The sequence below is a fragment of the Heloderma suspectum genome, chromosome 7, assembly GCF_057233095.1.
Source record: "Heloderma suspectum isolate Gila_16-S chromosome 7, 16-S_ref, whole genome shotgun sequence".
In the NCBI taxonomy this organism is placed as follows: Eukaryota; Metazoa; Chordata; class Lepidosauria; order Squamata; family Helodermatidae; genus Heloderma; species Heloderma suspectum.
The window spans coordinates 110887245-110904922 of record NC_139464.1 but is presented as its reverse complement, the minus strand read 5'-3'; the positions used below and the strand labels follow the sequence as shown (position 1 = coordinate 110904922).

The 17678-nt window shown below is 40.0% G+C and overlaps 1 protein-coding gene across 10 annotated transcripts in view; it reads left to right on the top strand.

The window, feature by feature from the left end:
- BMAL2 (basic helix-loop-helix ARNT like 2) overlaps positions 1–17182 on the top strand; it is a 52219-nt gene extending 35037 nt beyond the window's left edge. For 8 of the 10 annotated variants that reach the window (XM_084811113.1, XM_084811110.1, XM_084811109.1 and 5 more), the window contains 6 exons: positions 4934–5084; positions 6762–6820; positions 7961–8069; positions 11301–11391; positions 15205–15313; positions 16192–17182. In XM_084811113.1, coding sequence (XP_084667239.1) covers positions 4934–5084; positions 6762–6820; positions 7961–8069; positions 11301–11391; positions 15205–15313; positions 16192–16325 — 653 coding nt within the window. In that variant the 3' untranslated portion in view covers positions 16326–17182. The remainder of the gene's footprint in view (positions 1–4933; positions 5085–6761; positions 6821–7960; positions 8070–11300; positions 11392–15204; positions 15314–16191) is intronic. The other 2 variants (XM_084811104.1, XM_084811111.1) reach the window with 2 other exon arrangements.
- The last annotated feature ends 496 nt before the right edge of the window (positions 17183–17678 follow it).

The following is a 17678-nucleotide window of genomic DNA, read 5'->3' as shown; positions in this document are numbered from 1 at the left end:
CAGACAGTACGTCTCAATCAAAATTAGGAAAGAATTAGAAGAAAAACTTAAAGAATGGGATAAAATAGATATAAATAAGACAATGATTAACTTGTTATACCTTAAACAAAAATATTATGAATTTGATGGGAAAGGGTCCAAATTATTAGCCAAAGGGTCAGAAATCATAGAATGAAGAACAGAGTTGTAGCCAGAAAGAATTCAGAAGGTGATAGAATATTTGATTTACCCAAAATAAAAGAATTTGTAAATATTTATAAAACTATTAATATAGATCAGATAAAGTTAGAAGAATATCATAAAAAGCAAATGTAAACCAAATGATTTTACAAGATAGGTTAATGCTGGAGGAAAAAACTCAGTTGATGAAATAAAAGATATAATCTGAAACCTAAAAACACAGAAATCACCAGGTGTAGATTTCCTCAAAACACACTGCTGAGTGTTTTGAGGAATTTAAAGACACTTTAATCCCACAACTACATGAATTATTTAATGAAATTGTGGAAGAGCCACACTCCCAGAAACATGGAAAAAGTCATGCATAGCACTCCTACTCAAACCAGGGAAAGACCTATTAAAACCTGATTCTTACTGGCCAATCTGCTTATTAAACATAGATTATAACATCTCTGTCTCAGTGTTGAATAATAGAATTTAAAATTATATAGAAAAAATAATAAATGCAGATCAGTTTGGTTTTATACCAAACAGACATATTTCTGATCCAGTTAGAAGGGTTATTGTAGACAAAACAAGCAACCTATGGCTGTGGTGGCACTGGATATATATACAGCTAAGCTTTTGACAGCATTAATTGGAAATTTTTTTAAAAATGCATTGAAATTTTATAAATTCGGTCCCAAATTTTCCAGTGCCCTTGGTGCCATATATTCCCCATCATGGGCCTGTATAAAAATAAATAACTCAAGAGTTGGAATACTTTCAAATAGAAAGTGGGATTAAACAAGGTTGCCCCCTTTCCTTAACCTTATTTACTCTTGTTATAGAATGTTTAGCTAACTATTTAAGAAATAATGATAATATAAAAGGAATCACAATAGGAAAAACAGAACACCTAATCAATCTTTATGCAGTTGATATGCAGTTAACCTTATAAGATCCAATAAAAGCTGCCCCATTCTTACAGAACGAATTAAATAAGTTTAAAAATTTAGCAGGCTTACAAATTAATTGTAATAAATCAGAATTAAAGAATCTAAACATATTCCCCCCCCATCAGCTTTTAATCTCCCAACAGCTTGGAATCCCCCTAGTAAATAAATATTTCAGATATCTTGGAATAAATATAACAAAAGTCATAATAAATTATTTCTCATTAATTATGGGAAAATTTGGACTGACATTAAACAGAAGATAAAAATCGAATAAATTAAATTTATCACTTTTTAGTTGAATTTCAGCAACAAAAATGATTCATCTGCCCAAACTTACATATTTATTTTATACTTTACCTGTTTGAAGTCCCTAAAACAGTGCTAAAACAATGGCAAAATAAATCGGAATACTTTATATTTAACTCCAAGCGATCCAGAATAGCTAAGAACTTGAGATATAGACGATGTAGGAATGGTGAATGGCTGTTCCTAACTGGACTTTATATTATGAGGCAGTTCAGCTTAGCCATGCGCTTTCAATATTTGGGGAGGGGGGAGACAGGAAAAACATTGTATACAAATAGAAAGTAATTGGCTGAACATCAACAATTTCTGTTACTTAAAAAAGACTCACAGAAATTTCAACTTCTAAACACATCCACGTTAAATGGATTGATTTCGATAATAAAAAACAGAAAAGAAAATCTATTTCCACAAATATCACCACTAATACCGATTTCCTGTCATCCAGGTCTCAAAACAAATAATATTAATATGAAATATTTTCAGAGAAAATATTGGAAAGAAACATTGCAAAACACTTTATCAGAAATAAAACAGTAATGGAACAAGCTACTAGACCGTTATCCATTTTTGAGAATATAATACTTTATCAAGCATACCAAACTAAGGGAGCAATCCTATGGTCGCTAGTCAGCAGCTAGACAGCCATAGGATATGTGGTTTTCTGGGAGCCAACAGTTCCCAGAGAACCGACCTTCCCCCCCCTTCCACGATGCCTCACAGGCAGCATGGAACAGGCCCGCACTCTGTGCTCGGAAGAGGAGCACGGATCAGCCAAAATAGGGCATTCTGGGAGGTGTTCCGGGGCGGGGAAGATAGAAATACCAGTATGACATACCCTATGTATCGTCTGACAGCCTTCTCCCCCGCTCCGCCTTCCCCTGGCTAGACAGCTGAAATCGGCTGTCTAGCCGCAAATGCAGGGCAAGAGAAGCACAGAGGGAATGATCTCCTCCATGCTTCTCGTGCTCTGCATTGGATAGGCAGTTGCCTCTGAGTTCGGAGGTGGCCACCTATCCCCATGGGATTGCGCCCTAAGGGTGTTATCTCTAAAAATTTATAAAATATTATTAGAAATGGATATGAGAACATCTGGAAACCCGCACTCAGTTTCAGAACTAAACTGTAACAGTCAAATTACTGAAGAGTAATGGAATAAAATCTGGCAGAGATTTCCAATTAAAACACTACCTTCTAAAATCAGGGAACAAATTGTTAAAACGATACAAGGCTTTTATCTCACTCCAGTCGGTTATCTTATATTAACTCAGATAACAGTAAATGTTGCTGGACGGGATGTAAAGAACTAGGAACCACACAACACATGTGGTGGGAATGTGAGAAGGTGAAGAAAATATGGGACTTTGGTTTTCTAGAAATTAGTAAAATAACAGGACAAAGCATATCAAAAACACAAGGATTAGCATTACTGGGAATATTTCAGGATAATAATAACAATTTATTAAACACTTATAAGGTTTCTAACAACTGCAGCTAGATTGTATCGAGCAAATGAAAAGAACTAAAAGGAATCTCGCTTAAAGAATGGTACAACAGAGTATGGCAGATTGCGTTATTAGAAAAAATGACAAAGAATATTAAATTAGCAAAAGGACAAAGAAAAAGGGACAGTTTCACGAAAGACTGGTACAGTTTTATTGTTTATACAAATGCAGAGAAAGTATGGAGTGTTCCCTCTCACAGCAAAGCTCTTTGGTTATCACAGAACACAAAAAGGTACTATACATGATTAAAATAACAAATAAGGCATATGTATTAACACATTGTAATGCATGTTTTCAAACATAAAAAATCGCTGCGAAAGTTTAGGTTATATATTTGTTCTTAAGAATAAAATATGTACATCTTATTGTTAATAGAGTAACATGGATATTTGTAAATTGTTGTAGAATTTATTATGCATTTATTGAACAAAGTTGTACAGACAGATAATGTACATACAGTATAATGGAAATGAAATAAAGAACAGTTAAAATTTTGAAACAAAGAATGAGAAATGCTCCTAATCATGGAAAACATCTGTGCCCATGTTTAAATGAATGCTACAAATTTTATACCATTACTGGAAGATTTACCAGTGGAGTCCTCACTGTGAATTTCAAGTTGACTGTGAAATTAAAGCTTAATCCAGACCATACAGAGGTGGTCGTGGTTAGTCAAAATGCAAATCAAGGAATATGGACTCAACCTATGCTGGATGGAGTTATACTCCCCCTGAAGACTCAGGCTAACAGTTTGGGTGTACTCCTGGATTCACCTATGAATATGGATGCCTAGGTTTCAGCAGTGGCCAGGAGTGCGTTTGCATGGCTGAGGATAGTGCTCTAACTGTATCCATTCCTCAAGATGTCTGCTCTGGCCATGATGATACGTGCCATAGTTACAACCCTTTGGGACTAATGTAATGCGGCCTGCGTCAGATTGCCTTTATAAACTGTTCAGAAACTTCAGATGGTCCAGAACGCTGCAGCTACACTGTTAACAGGGCCCATTACAGGAAGGATATGAGTTCCTTGTTACAACACCTTCATTGGCTACCAGTCTTATTTTTAAGCACAGTTTAAAATACTGGTTATGACTTATAAAGCCCTAAATGGCTTGAGACCAGGCTACCTGAAAGATAGCTTTCTTCCATACCAGCCTGCCCAGATTTTAAGATCTTCAGGAGATGCCCTTCTTTTAGTACTACCTCTTTCAGAGGTACATTTGGTGGCAACCTGAGAGAGGACTTTCTTGGTGTCTCCTCCCAATCTGTGGAACTCCCTGCCAAGGGAAGCTAGGTTGGCTCCCTGTCTGCTGTCCTTCCACCAGCAGGCAAAGCGGGTCTATTGGGTTGGGTGCTGTTTTTCTGTTATTGTTGTGTTTTTAGTTGTGCTTTCAATTTATTTACTTTATTGTTGTTTTAATCAAGTTTTTGTTTATCTGTGTTTGTAAGCTGCCTTGAGTGCCATTCTTTGGTAGAAAGTCAGGGTACAAATCAAATTGAATAAATGTTAAAAATTCACAAGGAACCCAGCATAAAACCCAGTTCTGTAGGTAGTGATCATGATGTCAGCCAGAACAGAAATAGATGCCTAGAATGTCCCCCCTTGTCTCTACACTTCTGTTTTCCCTTAAGTATGGGATTAGCCTCACACCGCTTTTGCATTCAGTGTAGATTTGTAGGGAAATGGGGAGAGAAAAAAGATTAAACACTTTATGTGAAAGCTATGTGAAAGCTTTAGAATAGAAAATAAAAAATGTGAAGTATGTACCTGAAACATTATTACCTTGGAAATAGATTCCCTAGTGTGTGGCTTTGAGCATGTTACTGATTCTCAGCCTCAGTTCCCATTTGACAAACAGGAATCACCATGACCTGCATCAAAGAGTGATAGGATAAATAAATAGCACTTAAACGACTTGACATAATACAACTGCCACATAAACAAACATTGGTTTAATTAAATTAATATTTGGCTTTTGTTTACTAAAATGTTTTTTTTCTCCAGTGCTGCAGAGCAAAGAAAAAGTATTTACAAATTCCTACAAATTCAAAGCAAAAGATGGCTCTTTTGTCACATTAAAAAGTCAGTGGTTTAGTTTCATAAATCCATGGACCAAAGAACTGGAGTACATTGTGTCAGTCAATACAGTTGTATTGTAAGTTACTCAACACTATATGTATAGCCTATTTTATATTTATTTTAGTCTAATATTTAAAAAATACAAAGTCAATGAAAAAGATGATGAATTTGCTTTCATTACCTGTGACCTCTTAATATAAAAATAATAGTTGTCTTTAAAATTTTAATTATGCAATATGGCCACAAGTAGTTCTGTCCTGCTGACCTTATTAAGTGACTATCACCTTCTGTGCTAGGACTCCAATTGTAAATAGATGTGTGTCATGGTTTTTAAGCCAATGGTTGGCTTTAGTGTTGCATAGCCAGGAGCATTTTGCAAAAATGTATTTCATTTTCCATTGTATTGGCAGATGTCAAGTTTGGTTTATTGGATAAACATCTGATCTTTCTTCTTAGACTTGAGACTTCTTCACACACTGGGCACTGAGAGAAAACCAGTACACATTGGCTTGGTTCATACATAACACTAACCTGTGGTATAGGTTGTTGAAATCTGGGTTGCCGTGATGTGTGAATGCAGCCATGCTAACAAACCATGGTTTGTTAACCATAAACAACCCAGGAAGAGAACTCACGGTCCTGATTCACATGACTTGGCCAGTTCAGTGTGGGTTATTTAACCCATGAAGAGCTGCAGCTGCTGTTTTGAATATGCAACCCCCAATCGGGGGTTGTGCTGTGTCATGTGAAACAGCCTTCACATAACCCTCAGTTAGTAGTTATGCATGTGCCACAATTATTATTCTATAATACTTATTATGTACATGCTAATAACTGTTAGTAGTTATTAGCATGCAGCATGGGTTATTGTGGATTAAATAACACGATTTGGCCATGTCGTGCAAACTGGCTGAGTGTTTGTTGTTGAGTTGTGAATGCTGGGTTGTTTAAACCAGGTGTGGGTAGAAGGTAGATGTCCAGATGTTTTTTACTTCAACTCCCAGAAGCCTCTGCCAGCATGGCCAATGATTAGGAATGCTAGGAATTGAAGCCCAAAACATCTGGAGATCTGCTTTTTGCCCACCCCTGGTGTAAACTATGGGTGGTTCCTACATGTGAATCCAGAACCATGGGTTGTTCCACCAGATTCAGAGGCAGTGGGCAAAAGCAGTTGAAAAAAATGAGCCGGTCTGCATGCCAGTACTACAGAGCCACAAAGGTATTTGGGATCCAGGGAGGGAGCATATGAAGGAGAAGAGAAACCACCCAGGGGTTGAGAAAACAAACTATGGTTTGTTTGATCCTCTGCCAGGGCAACAAACAATGGGTCAATTAAACTATTGGCTAGCATTATGTGAAAACCAGGCTGTTGGGACAACAGGATCCTGCCCACTTGCTCTGTCCCAGTATGCCTAGCCTGAAAAATTACAATCCTTAAAAGGCAAAATCTAGGAGATGGTGATAAATAACGGGGTGGACCCTCTGTGCGTGTGCGCGCGCTTCAATTGTTACAACAAATACATGAAGATGAGCCTGTTCTGATAGCGCAATAGTCAGGTGCAATCCCCACTGTCTGATTGTACATTGGATTTCACCCACTTTCACAATATGTGGAGAGGCCTTTAATCTTTGTTACTCTCCCATCCTTGTAACTCTAACCTGCAGTACTGAAACAGTAATTTGAAGATAAACTGAGTTGTTTATGCCTAGAAAAACTTCTCCATCTAACATTTTAATGCTGATTAATTTTTAGAGGTCATAACGAATCAGGTGAAGAAGCACTACTGCCCTGCAGTTCCCTCTCTTCAGAAGGCAAGTGTACTTCCTTATTGTGAAAATAATACACACGTTCTTCCCAGAAATGTTATTGCATGTAGCAGGGGCATACAAATCAGACTCTGTTCTGTTACTGTATGAGGGTTGCCCTTTGTCCACACTACTAAAACAATGAATCCTGTAACGTTTTTGATATTAATAAATATAATGATCAAGCGCAAGTACTTCACTTCCGTGAAGCATGAAGGGTTTCCTCTTTTTTTCTGAAACAGCTGTCCCTCTTCCCACACTTAACACTGCAAATATTTTTTTTCTGAAACTGAAGGGAGTTTAAAAAAACAGTTTGCTCATATCTCATGGGGAGTCACCTTTCCTTTTACTCTCTTTCAAGCTCCGCTAGAGATACATTAACCTTTAAGTGAGACTAAACTAGTTATTCAGATCCTGAACAATGTTAGTTATCAAATAGTAGTAGTGGAATATTTATTTGGAAGATTTGTATCCTGACTTTTGATCAAAATGATATTCATATATTAATATCATGTATTTTAAAACCGGCTGTTAATAATATTAAAAGAAGATTGGCTCTTCTTAGCTGTGATGTACTCTGATCCCTTAAAGCCAAAGAAAGACCCAGCAATTTCCATTTGTAGTGGGAATTGCAGTGAAAAACCCCAAGGGCCGTTGCAGGAACATATCCTTTCTTTTCTACTGATACAACTCCTCAGCCTACCCCAGTTTTCAGGGGTGCCACCAGCCCTCTCACTCTAATGGTAGACCTATCATTTCCGTCATCTTTCCTATAGAAACAGAGAAGCCTCTCTACAGGTGCTGCTTTTTCCTTTCCTTTTCCTTTGTGTGGTCTGACCAACCTCAACAATGTTAACAGCTACCTCTGGGAAGTGGTTGGAGTAAGATGACCCTTCGCTTGCTGTTTAGTGTAGGTGGGGACAATACTAGGCAAGAAGCCCCTCCCCTTTTCGCGCTGTAGTCCTGGGTGTGCAATTTGTGGTCCTTCAGCTGTTTTGGCCTACAACAAGACATAAAAGGTGATGGAGAATAAATACGTTAAAAAGATTGTAACAAAGTTAACTTTTAGAACAAGACAGGAGTTAAAATAGATGACACCTGTAAAAGCAGAAAATACAATTGATTTCCTTTTCTCTTAAAACATAGATATGCCGAAACCGCCATTTTTAGGTGTACCAGGGATGTCTACAGGAACTTTACTTGGGGCTGGAAGCATAGGAACTGAGATTGCAAATGAAGTCTTAGATTTTCAAAGGTAATGTTGTAAACTCTAACCAAACTTATTTTAGAAAAAATAACATGTGTAGGGTATACTTGTCCCCACCTAAAATTCCTTTAAAATATGTAACACTTAAAACAGTTGATGTTTCTGTGCTTCTTATTTTTTGGTTTCGAAAACTTTACACATAAGGACACTTCTGGCACAAGAGGCAAAAGCTAGGATACTTCAGTTACTTAAGGTTGGGCCTGAAGAGCAGTCTGGGGATTGTGCTTGTGTACCGCCCACCCGGCTGCACAAATGACTCCATGGCCGAGGTGCTTGAGGTGGTCTCGGAAGTGCGTGTACAGTCCCCTAACTTATTGGTGTCGGGGGACTTCAGTGTACATTCACGGGGGCACCTTGAGACTTTATGGAGACCATGGCTTCCTGGGAGCTGTACCCTATTCCAACTGGGCCCACCCATGTCATGTGGTAGACTTTGTGTTTGTTTCTGGAGAAGCGGGGGGTGATCTGGAAGTTGGGGGTATATCCACCACCCCCTTGTCATGGTCAGATCACTATCTAGTGACGTTGGACTTCTTGGTTCCACAACCCCTCCGCAGGGGTGGAGGACACATTAAAATGGTCCGCCCCAGACGTCTTATGGATCCAAATGGATTCCTGAACACGCTTGGGGATTTTTCGGAGCATGCAGATGGCCACTCGGTCGAGACCCTGGTGGGTGGAATGCTGCAATCACTAGGGCATTAGATTGGGTGGCGCCGAAATGCCCTCTCCTCCTGATCAAGGCTCAAGCTGCACCATGGCTTAATCCGCAGTTACGAGCCCTGAAACAGGAGGTGAGACGGCTAGAGTGCCGGTGGCAGAAGTCTCGCTCCAAAGACGATCAGACATGGGCTAGAGCTGTATCTTCAGCCTATCACGTGGCAGTGAAGGCAGCAAAAAAGGAATACTATGCTGCCTCTATGGCATCTGCAGAGTGCTGTCCCAGGAGGCTGTTCCATGTGGTCTGGAGTCTGGTCAGTCCAGTTGATCCGGAACTGTTGGAGCATTCTAAGGCCTCCTGTGAGGCTTTGGCAAGGCACTTTGCGGATAAAATTGATCAGATTAGGAGTGTTATTCCGTGAGCCGTGGTGAGCCAGTTAGTGAGCAAGAGGCGGCCTGTAGCAAACCGGTTTTGTGGGATCAGTTCCAGCTTCTTCCTTCTGATGAAGTGGACAAGGTGCTCTCATCTGTAAGGCCAACCACCTGCTTACTTGATCCTTGCCCATCTTGGCTCATTATGAGCTGCAGAGAGAGGCTGGGTGAGGGGATCAGAGTGGTGGTAAACGCCTCCGTTGAGGAGGGAATGATGCCATCAGCTCTCAGGGAGGCAGTGATAAGACCGCTTTTAAAAAGCCCTCCTTGGATCCCCAAATTCTGAACAACTTTCGCCCAGTATTGAATCTGCCATTTTGGGGCAAGGTGATTGAGCGGGTGGTGGCAAAGCAGTTGAAGGCACACTTGGAAGAAGCCGATTATCTAAATCCATTTCAATTGGGCGTCAGGTCTGGGCATGGGACAGAAACGGCCTTGGTCGCCTTGGTAGATGGTATGAGGAGGGCTTTGGATAGGGGTGAATGCTCCTTCCTTGTTCTCCTCAACCTCTCAGCAGCTTTTGATACCGTTGACCACGGTATCCTCCTGGACCGCCTGGAGGGGTTGGGCATTGGAGACACTGTATTGCGGTGGTTCTGATCCTTCCTCTCCGGCAGGTACCAGAGGGTAGCACTGGGAGAGGAGGTTTCGGACCCGTGACCACTCACTTGTGGGGTGCCACAGGGTTCCATCCTCTCCCTGATGCTATTTAACATCTATGTGAAGCCGCTGGCGGCTATCATCAGGAGGTTTGGGGTGTGGTGTCATCAGTATGCGGATGACATGCAGCTCTACCTCTCGTTCAAATCTTCACCAAGGTTGGTCATAGAATCCCTGTCCAAATGTCTGGAGACGGTGAGTGGCTGGGTGGGGAGGAATAAGCTGAAGATGAACCCTGACAGGACCGAGGTACTTTTGGTGGGAGACAAGAGGAGGTTGGGGGATGTTGACCTGGTGTTGAATGGGGTACGGCTACCCTTGAAAGACCAGGTCTGCAGCCTGGGGGTCATTTTAGACCCCCAGCTATCCATGGAGGCTCAGGAGTCAGCTGTGAGCCGGACAGCGCTGTACCAACTCCATCTAATATGGCGGCTGCACCCCTACCTTCCCAACCATCTGCTCCCATCGGTAGTACATGCCTTGGTCTCCTCTCGTCTAGACTACTGTAATGCAGTCTACGTGGGGGTTACCCTTGAAGACTGTTCGGAAGCTGCAGCTGGTACAGAACACGGCGGCTTGCCTGATTAAAGCAGCTGCCAGCGTGATCGCATCACTCCAGTGCTGAAGGAGTTGCACTGGTTACCAGTTGTTTTCCGGGCCAAATTCAAGGTGTTGGTGTTGACCTTTAAAACCCTATTTGGTTCCGGCCCAGCCTATCTTAAGGTGCGCCTCCAGTAACACCAGACAGGCCGCTCAACAAAATCAGCCTCGGATGGCCTTCTCTCTGTCCCATCAGCCAGGACAGCTAGGCTGGGGAGGATGAGGGAGAGGGCCTTCTCTGTTGTAGCCCCCACTCCCTCCCTAGGGAACTCTGCCATGCCCCCTTTTTAATGAGCTTCCGCCACACATTAAAAACGTGGTTGTTCAGGAAGACATTTGGGGTGGGTTAGGGTATTTTTAGAAATATGATGTTTTAATGTAGAATTTTATTGTTTTAAAACTTGTATTGTTGTACATCACCCAGAGTGGCCAGGTGACCGGCCAGATGGACGATTAAGAAATTTAATAAATAAATAAATAAATAAATAAATCTCATTTAATTGAGAACTTCTTCTGGTTTACATGCTGTCGTACTTGAACTTAATGCAGTGTAAGAGTTCTTGCCCAGATAATCAGCTCAGCACATACATTTTAGCAAAACAGCCACTTGATCATTTAGTCTAAATTTCAGGACTGTTAGATGGCTAAATGTGATACTGCATTCTGATATGTGCCTAGGGACTGGAAAGGATGTTGGTGAATGTTTTAAAGGGTGAATGCATTTAAGTGAATATGTTTATCTTGGCTTCTAAAATGGCAGTACTAGTGACAAATATTTCTTACCAAGCCCTGTTTTAGAGGCCAAATTGTGCGTTATTACTGAAGGCTTTGTGATGAGGATTAAATATGATTTTTTGTTTTATCTAGGTTACATACTTCTCCACCTCTTGGTGAGTTAAGTCCATCAGATCTTATGAGGAAGTCTTCTTCCCCAGTTCTAACAGTAAACTGTAGTAATGTGAGTATCCATAAACCACTGGCCACCAAGAAAGATCTCTGCCTCATAGTCCAGTACTGGATTTGATCTAACTTACTAGCCCCTTTCATACATTACATGACCGAAGAAGGACGCATAGAACAAGGAGCAGGGCTACACTGCTGATCCCACCTGCAACATTGCATGGCCAGCCAACACATGGACAGGCAAAGAGGGAACCCTACACAGGAGCAGCTATTCAGGGATCTCCACATGATCAAGGTGCCTGTGCAGTGAGGAGGCCCAATTACATGGAGCCCCTACATGTGGTCAGCTGCTCATGTATAGGGTTCCTCTTCAGATGCCCATGCTCAGTGCATGAGGGTTGGGGGCGGGGCTAGTCAGCCACGCAGTGACAGGAACACCAGCACGTTCCCATTGCTTGTTTTACATTAGGACCACCTTCCTGTGTGTAACATGTGAAGCAGACTACTGTTACTTTGAAAACCCTGGGTGTTCACAGCAGTATTTCTGTACTTAACCATGTTGTTGGCAAATGGCAACCATCAGGGTGAATAAAATTCAAGATTTAAAAAAAAAATCATACATACTAATCTTAAATAATAATTAGGTTATTAAATAATCTGTATATAAGTTGTTGTTAAGTCGTGTCCAACTCTTCGTGACCCCATGGATGATAGCACGCCAGGCCTTCCTGTCCTCCGCTCTCTCCCGGAGTGTGCTCAAGTTCATATTCATTGCATCGGTGATGCTATCTAGCCATCTCATCCTCTGCCGTCCCCTTCTCCTTTTGCCTTCAATCTTTCCCAGCATCAGGGTCTTTTCCAGGGAGTTTTCTCTTCGCATTAGGTGGCCAAAATATTTCAGCTTCAGCTTCAGTATCTGTCCTTCCAATGAGCAGTCAGGGTTGATTTCCTTTAGGATTGACTGATTTGACCTCCTTGCTGTCCAGGGGACTCATAGGAGTCTTCTCCAGCACCACAGTTCGAAAGCATCAATTCTTTGGCACTCAGCCTTCCTTATAGTCCAGCTCGCACAGCCATACGTTGCTACTGGGAAAACCATAGCTTTGATTAGACGGACCTTTGTTGGCAAGGTGATGTCTCTGCTTCTTACTATACTGTCTATGTTTGCCATAGCTTTCCTCCCAAGGAGCAAGCATCTTTTAATTTCATGGCTACAGTCACCGTCTGCAGTGATCTTGGAGCCCAAGAAAGTAAAATCTGTCACTGCTTCCATTTCTTCCCCTTCTATATGCCAGGAAGTGATGGGGCCAGAGACCATGATCTTCGTTTTTTTAATGTTGAGTTTCAAACCAGCTTTTGCACTCTCCTCTTTCACCCTCAACAAGAGGCTCTTTAGATCCTCTTCGCTTTCTGCCATTAGGGTGGTATTGTCTGCGTATCTGAGGTTGTTGATAATTCTCCCGGCAATCTTAATTCTGACCTGTGATTCATCCAACCCGGCATTTCTTATGATGTACTCTGCATATAAGTTAAATAAGCAGGGCGACAATATGCAGCCTTGTACTCCTTTCCCAATTTTGAACCACTCGGCTGTTCCATGTCCGGTTCTTACTGTTGCTTCTTGTCCCTCGTACAGGTTTCTCAGGAGACAGGTAAGGTGGTCTGGTTCCCCCATCTCTTTCAGTATTTGCCACAGTTTTTTGTGATCCACACAATCAAAGGCTTTAGCATAGTCAGTGAAGCAGAAATACCTAGGGAGGTGGTGGGCTCTCTCACACTGGAGGCATTCAAGACGAGGCTGGACAGCCATCTGTCAGGGATGCTCTGACTTGGATTCCTGCATTGAGCAGGGGGTTGGACTCGACGGCCTTGTAGGCCCATTCCAACCCTACTATTCTATGATTTTATGAAGTAGACGTTTTTCTGGAATTCTCTTGCTTTCTCCATGATCCAGCAAATGTTGGCGATTTGATCTCTAGTTCCTCTGCCTCTTCGAAACCCAGCTTGTACTTCCGGTAGTTCTCTGTTCACATACTGCTGAAGCCTAGCTTGTAGGATTTTGAGCATAACCTTGCTGGCATGTGAAATGAGCGCAATTGTGCGGTAGTTTGAGCACTCTTTGGCATTGCCCTTCTTTGGAATTGGAATGTAAACTGACCTTTTCCAGTCTTGTGGCCACTGTTGAGTGTTCCAGATTTGTTGGCATATTGAATGCAGCACTTTAACAGCATCATCTTTTAGGATTTTAAATAGCTCAGCTGGAATACTGTCATCTCCGCTAGCTTTGATGTTAATAATGCTTCCTAAGGCCCACTTGACTTCACTCTCGAGGATGTCCGGCTCAAGTTCAGTGATCGCACTATCATGGCTATCAGGGACATTCAGATCTTTCCTGTATAGTTCTTCTGTGTATTCTTTCCACCTCTTCTTAATCTCATCTGCTTCTGTTAGGTCCCTGCCTTCTTTGTCCTTTATCATGCCTGTCTTTGCACAAAACGTTTCCTTGATATCTCCGATTTTCTTGAAAAGATCTCTAGTCTTTCCCATTCTATTGTTTTCCTCGATTTCTTTGCATTGTTCATTTAAGAAGGCCTTCTTGTCTCTCCTTGCTATTCTCTGGAAATCTGCATACAATGAGTTAAAGAGGCAATTTGATCATTTTTCAAATATGAATATTTACAATCTCCCAGGCATGGGCATTTCATTTTCACCTGATGAAAATAAACTGCTTTAGTCTATTCAATAACTATCAGACCTTACTTATCAATCAATCATAGGCATTTCATTTTTGTTTGTTATGCTTTTTATGAGCGTGAGGGTGGGCTGAGGCAGAGTGAAGCAGAAAAGAGCAAAACTGGGAAGAAGAAAAGACAAAATTGTCTAGTGCACAGGTTTCTATATTCCCATACTTATAGATGTCTACTTTGAAGTAAATCCCATTGTTTTCATTGGATCTTACTCCAAAATAATTGTGTATAGTATAGGATTGCAACCTAAACTGCAATCTAAACTGCAAGCTGTCTTGAGTGTTGGTTGTAAGAAAGAGATCCTGTATGGGAATATTTTAAAGCCAATTCTCCTTCAGATTGAAAAAAGGAAGGCATGCAAAATGTATATAGTGGGTCAAAGAGATGCAAGGCCTGGTTGTAAACATGAAATGGTGTATATAGTGCTCTATCTAGTTGTAAATTAACATTATTTAGTGGTCAGATTTGCATTGTTTTGGAAATATAGTAAAAATTTCAATAAGAAACTTGATTTAAATCAATGGTTTAATCAGCATTTTTCCTTTGAATCATTGATTCAAATCAAAACTCTGTAACAACTCTTTAAACTTGATACCTAATATTAATGTATCATCAGAAATGGACTAGCATGAAAGTAGTACTGTTGTACCGTAATGTTTCCTGGGACCATGTTAGTTTTATGTTATCTGCCTACATTTCCTTTTGTGACTATAGGCTGCCCAAATAGAAACAACTGTTACTTGTGCGTAAATATCCTCTGGAACATCACATTTAGGGTTATTACACTTTGTCAAGCTACCCTTTCAGATCACAATGCAGTACGTATTCTAATTGTGCTTAATTTCATTGATTTTCAGTTGTTTTAATTGTAACAAGTCTGTATAGGATTGTGGCCTTCTAATCCAACATCAGCGTGATAACCAAAACTGATTTTAGAGAGCATCACAAGTGTGTGTCTTGGGCGATTACAGAATTGTTACCATTTGTAGCTTACTCATTACTTGTAAATCAAACCCTCTCGTTTGGTTGATGTTTCCCTAGTGATAAATATTGATTCCGTTAATGCCTGTAATATGATTGACTGTTGGCAATTTTTATATTTTTGTGTGTTGTATTCTCAGGTGCCAAATAAAGAACTTATTCAGCTATGTCCTTCAGGGATGGAGGATTTGGAAACTTCAGGGCAAAATCAGGGTACTATTTCATTCCCTAGCAATGAGCCTCTTCTCAGTAAGCTTTCTTCTTAACTTGTAAAAATATTTGTAGCCTCTGAAGAAGTAGAAGGTGTAATTGAGTGGTCTTACTTCCTACCAGTTTGAGATTGCTGGTGTTCTTGCTTATAAAAACATAGATTAAAAGAAATTCGTGTAATCCATGAATGTAGTCTGACTGCATTCAGAAAGATACTCAAAACTGGAAAAGCTCTAGCTGACCCAATATATAACATGCAAAAAGCTTAATGAAATTGTTCCACAATTCCATTTACTGTTCATTCGACCATCCTTTACCTCCCAATACTGTCTAAACAGTGCAGTTTAAACACTCCCCACCTGGAATCTTACTGGGGTAGTGTAGAAGCAACCCATAAATACTAATTTATTCCTAGCAAGGCCAATCTGATATACATATAGGGGACTTGGCTATCTGACCTCAGGTTTCCTGTTTGGATACATAGATTGGCTGGCTTCTACTGAGCCACAAGCCTCCCCAACTACCTTCATGAAAGCAAACTTATTTCATGTGTAGCAAACTTCTTAATCTATATTAATATTCAGATTTCACATAATAAGACAAACACATTATGCTAGGATGGGAAAAATACATGTTACTCTTCCTTGGCAACGTGTGTTTTTTAAGATTGTGTTTCTTGGAGCCACTGAGCCATTTTGGATCTTCCGCACATTCTGATGAACGAGACTAGACTGCTGAGAGGGTTTTTCCCTCCAGTATTAGTATCCCAGCTTTGCCTGCCTTTTACAAGATACCAAATAAAGTTCTGTGCACCAAAAGGATATTGAGTGTTTTGGAGTAAACAGTGAATTGTGTTGTCTGATTTTGTAGTTATACTGCGGTGAATAAAGTAGTGGAATTTTTTGTTTGTTTCTTAGGTGATCCTTCTCAACTGGATTTTGATGCAGTATGTGAAAATGACACAGCCATGGCTGCTCTTATGAATTACTTGGAAGCTGAAGGAGGGCTAGGTGATCCAACAGAGCTTAATGACATACAATGGACTCTTTAGTTTTACACAAGTGAGGAGGAACATAGTCTACTTTAATGCACAAAAATAATCATTCATCCTCAAATACTGTATTGGTAGCTTTTAAGGCTTTAATTCATATTTACAATATCTATATTTAAAACATCTATTTTTAAAAGACTTTTGCCTTATTCAAAAAGAAATGGTTTTGTCTGCATATATTGAAAAGATGTAATATTTTTTAAAGACACAGAACCTCAATTTTGTTACTGATACACGTGTTGACTGGAATGCTTAAAACGTGGTTATATTTTAACTAAAAACTTTAAGAAGTTACTGTAAAAATGGGCATATGGATTTTGTCTGAAATGTTCCAATCTTTTAAGTGCCTATTTATTTGTTTTTTTGTTGATTAGCCTAATTTATTAGTGCTGCTTCAGAAAAGAATACTGTACTTGAGGGGATCTAGTATTTTTTAAATGTTTGTTCCTGTAAGAGCTCTAGTATTTAAGGTAGTTAATTTTACTGTTTGACTATAGAATCTGGGATCAAGAAGCTAGCAGTGGAAGTTTCTTAAACAGAATAGTCATCCATCATGTTGATCAGGAAAGAATGCATTGCTGCAGTACAAAACTACTACAGGGAAGAGCTAAAACAACTGAACTTGGTATATTTCATTATTTTCTATTGTTGACAGCTGTGAGTGATACAGAACATGAAGCATTAGAAAGGATATTGTTAATATTAAAATCATATGTAGGGAACTGTGTATGCTGCCACTGGAACATAAAAGAGCTCAATTGGAGCTCTTTAAGGAATAATATAGATGATTGATGCAAAAATTAGAATTTTGGGATGTAAAAATGTGGAGTAAAATAAACCAGTTAAGGAAAAATTGGACTTTACAGGATTTTTTTTCTCTTAACTTTGAGGGAGAACATCATAATTTTGCATAAGATATCAGTATTAAAATGCACACACACTACTGGAGTAGCTCTTGAGCACTTGTGTGTTTTCAAACTGTAATATGGGAATTGCACCTGACAATATGGACAAAGTTAAATTTGAAGTCTTGAAGACAAATAGCCATGTATATTAGAATGTTATGGGACTAGCCTTACTACTGTTATAGTGCAATCCTATACATAGAAGTAAATCCCACTGAGTTCAGTGAGATTTATTCCCAGGTAATTGTGTATGATTGCAGCCTTAGAGGTTAGTATTTCAGTTCTAGACTTTTTAGAATCTTCTACTGTATAGGAAACCTATTTGCTGTCCTTTGTATTTGAATACATTTAAATATTATGATTAGATTATGCATGGATATACTTTGCCATAGGGGTACATCTTTTCCCACATATTGATTAAAATAGGAGCAAGGCTTTGAGTGTCCTT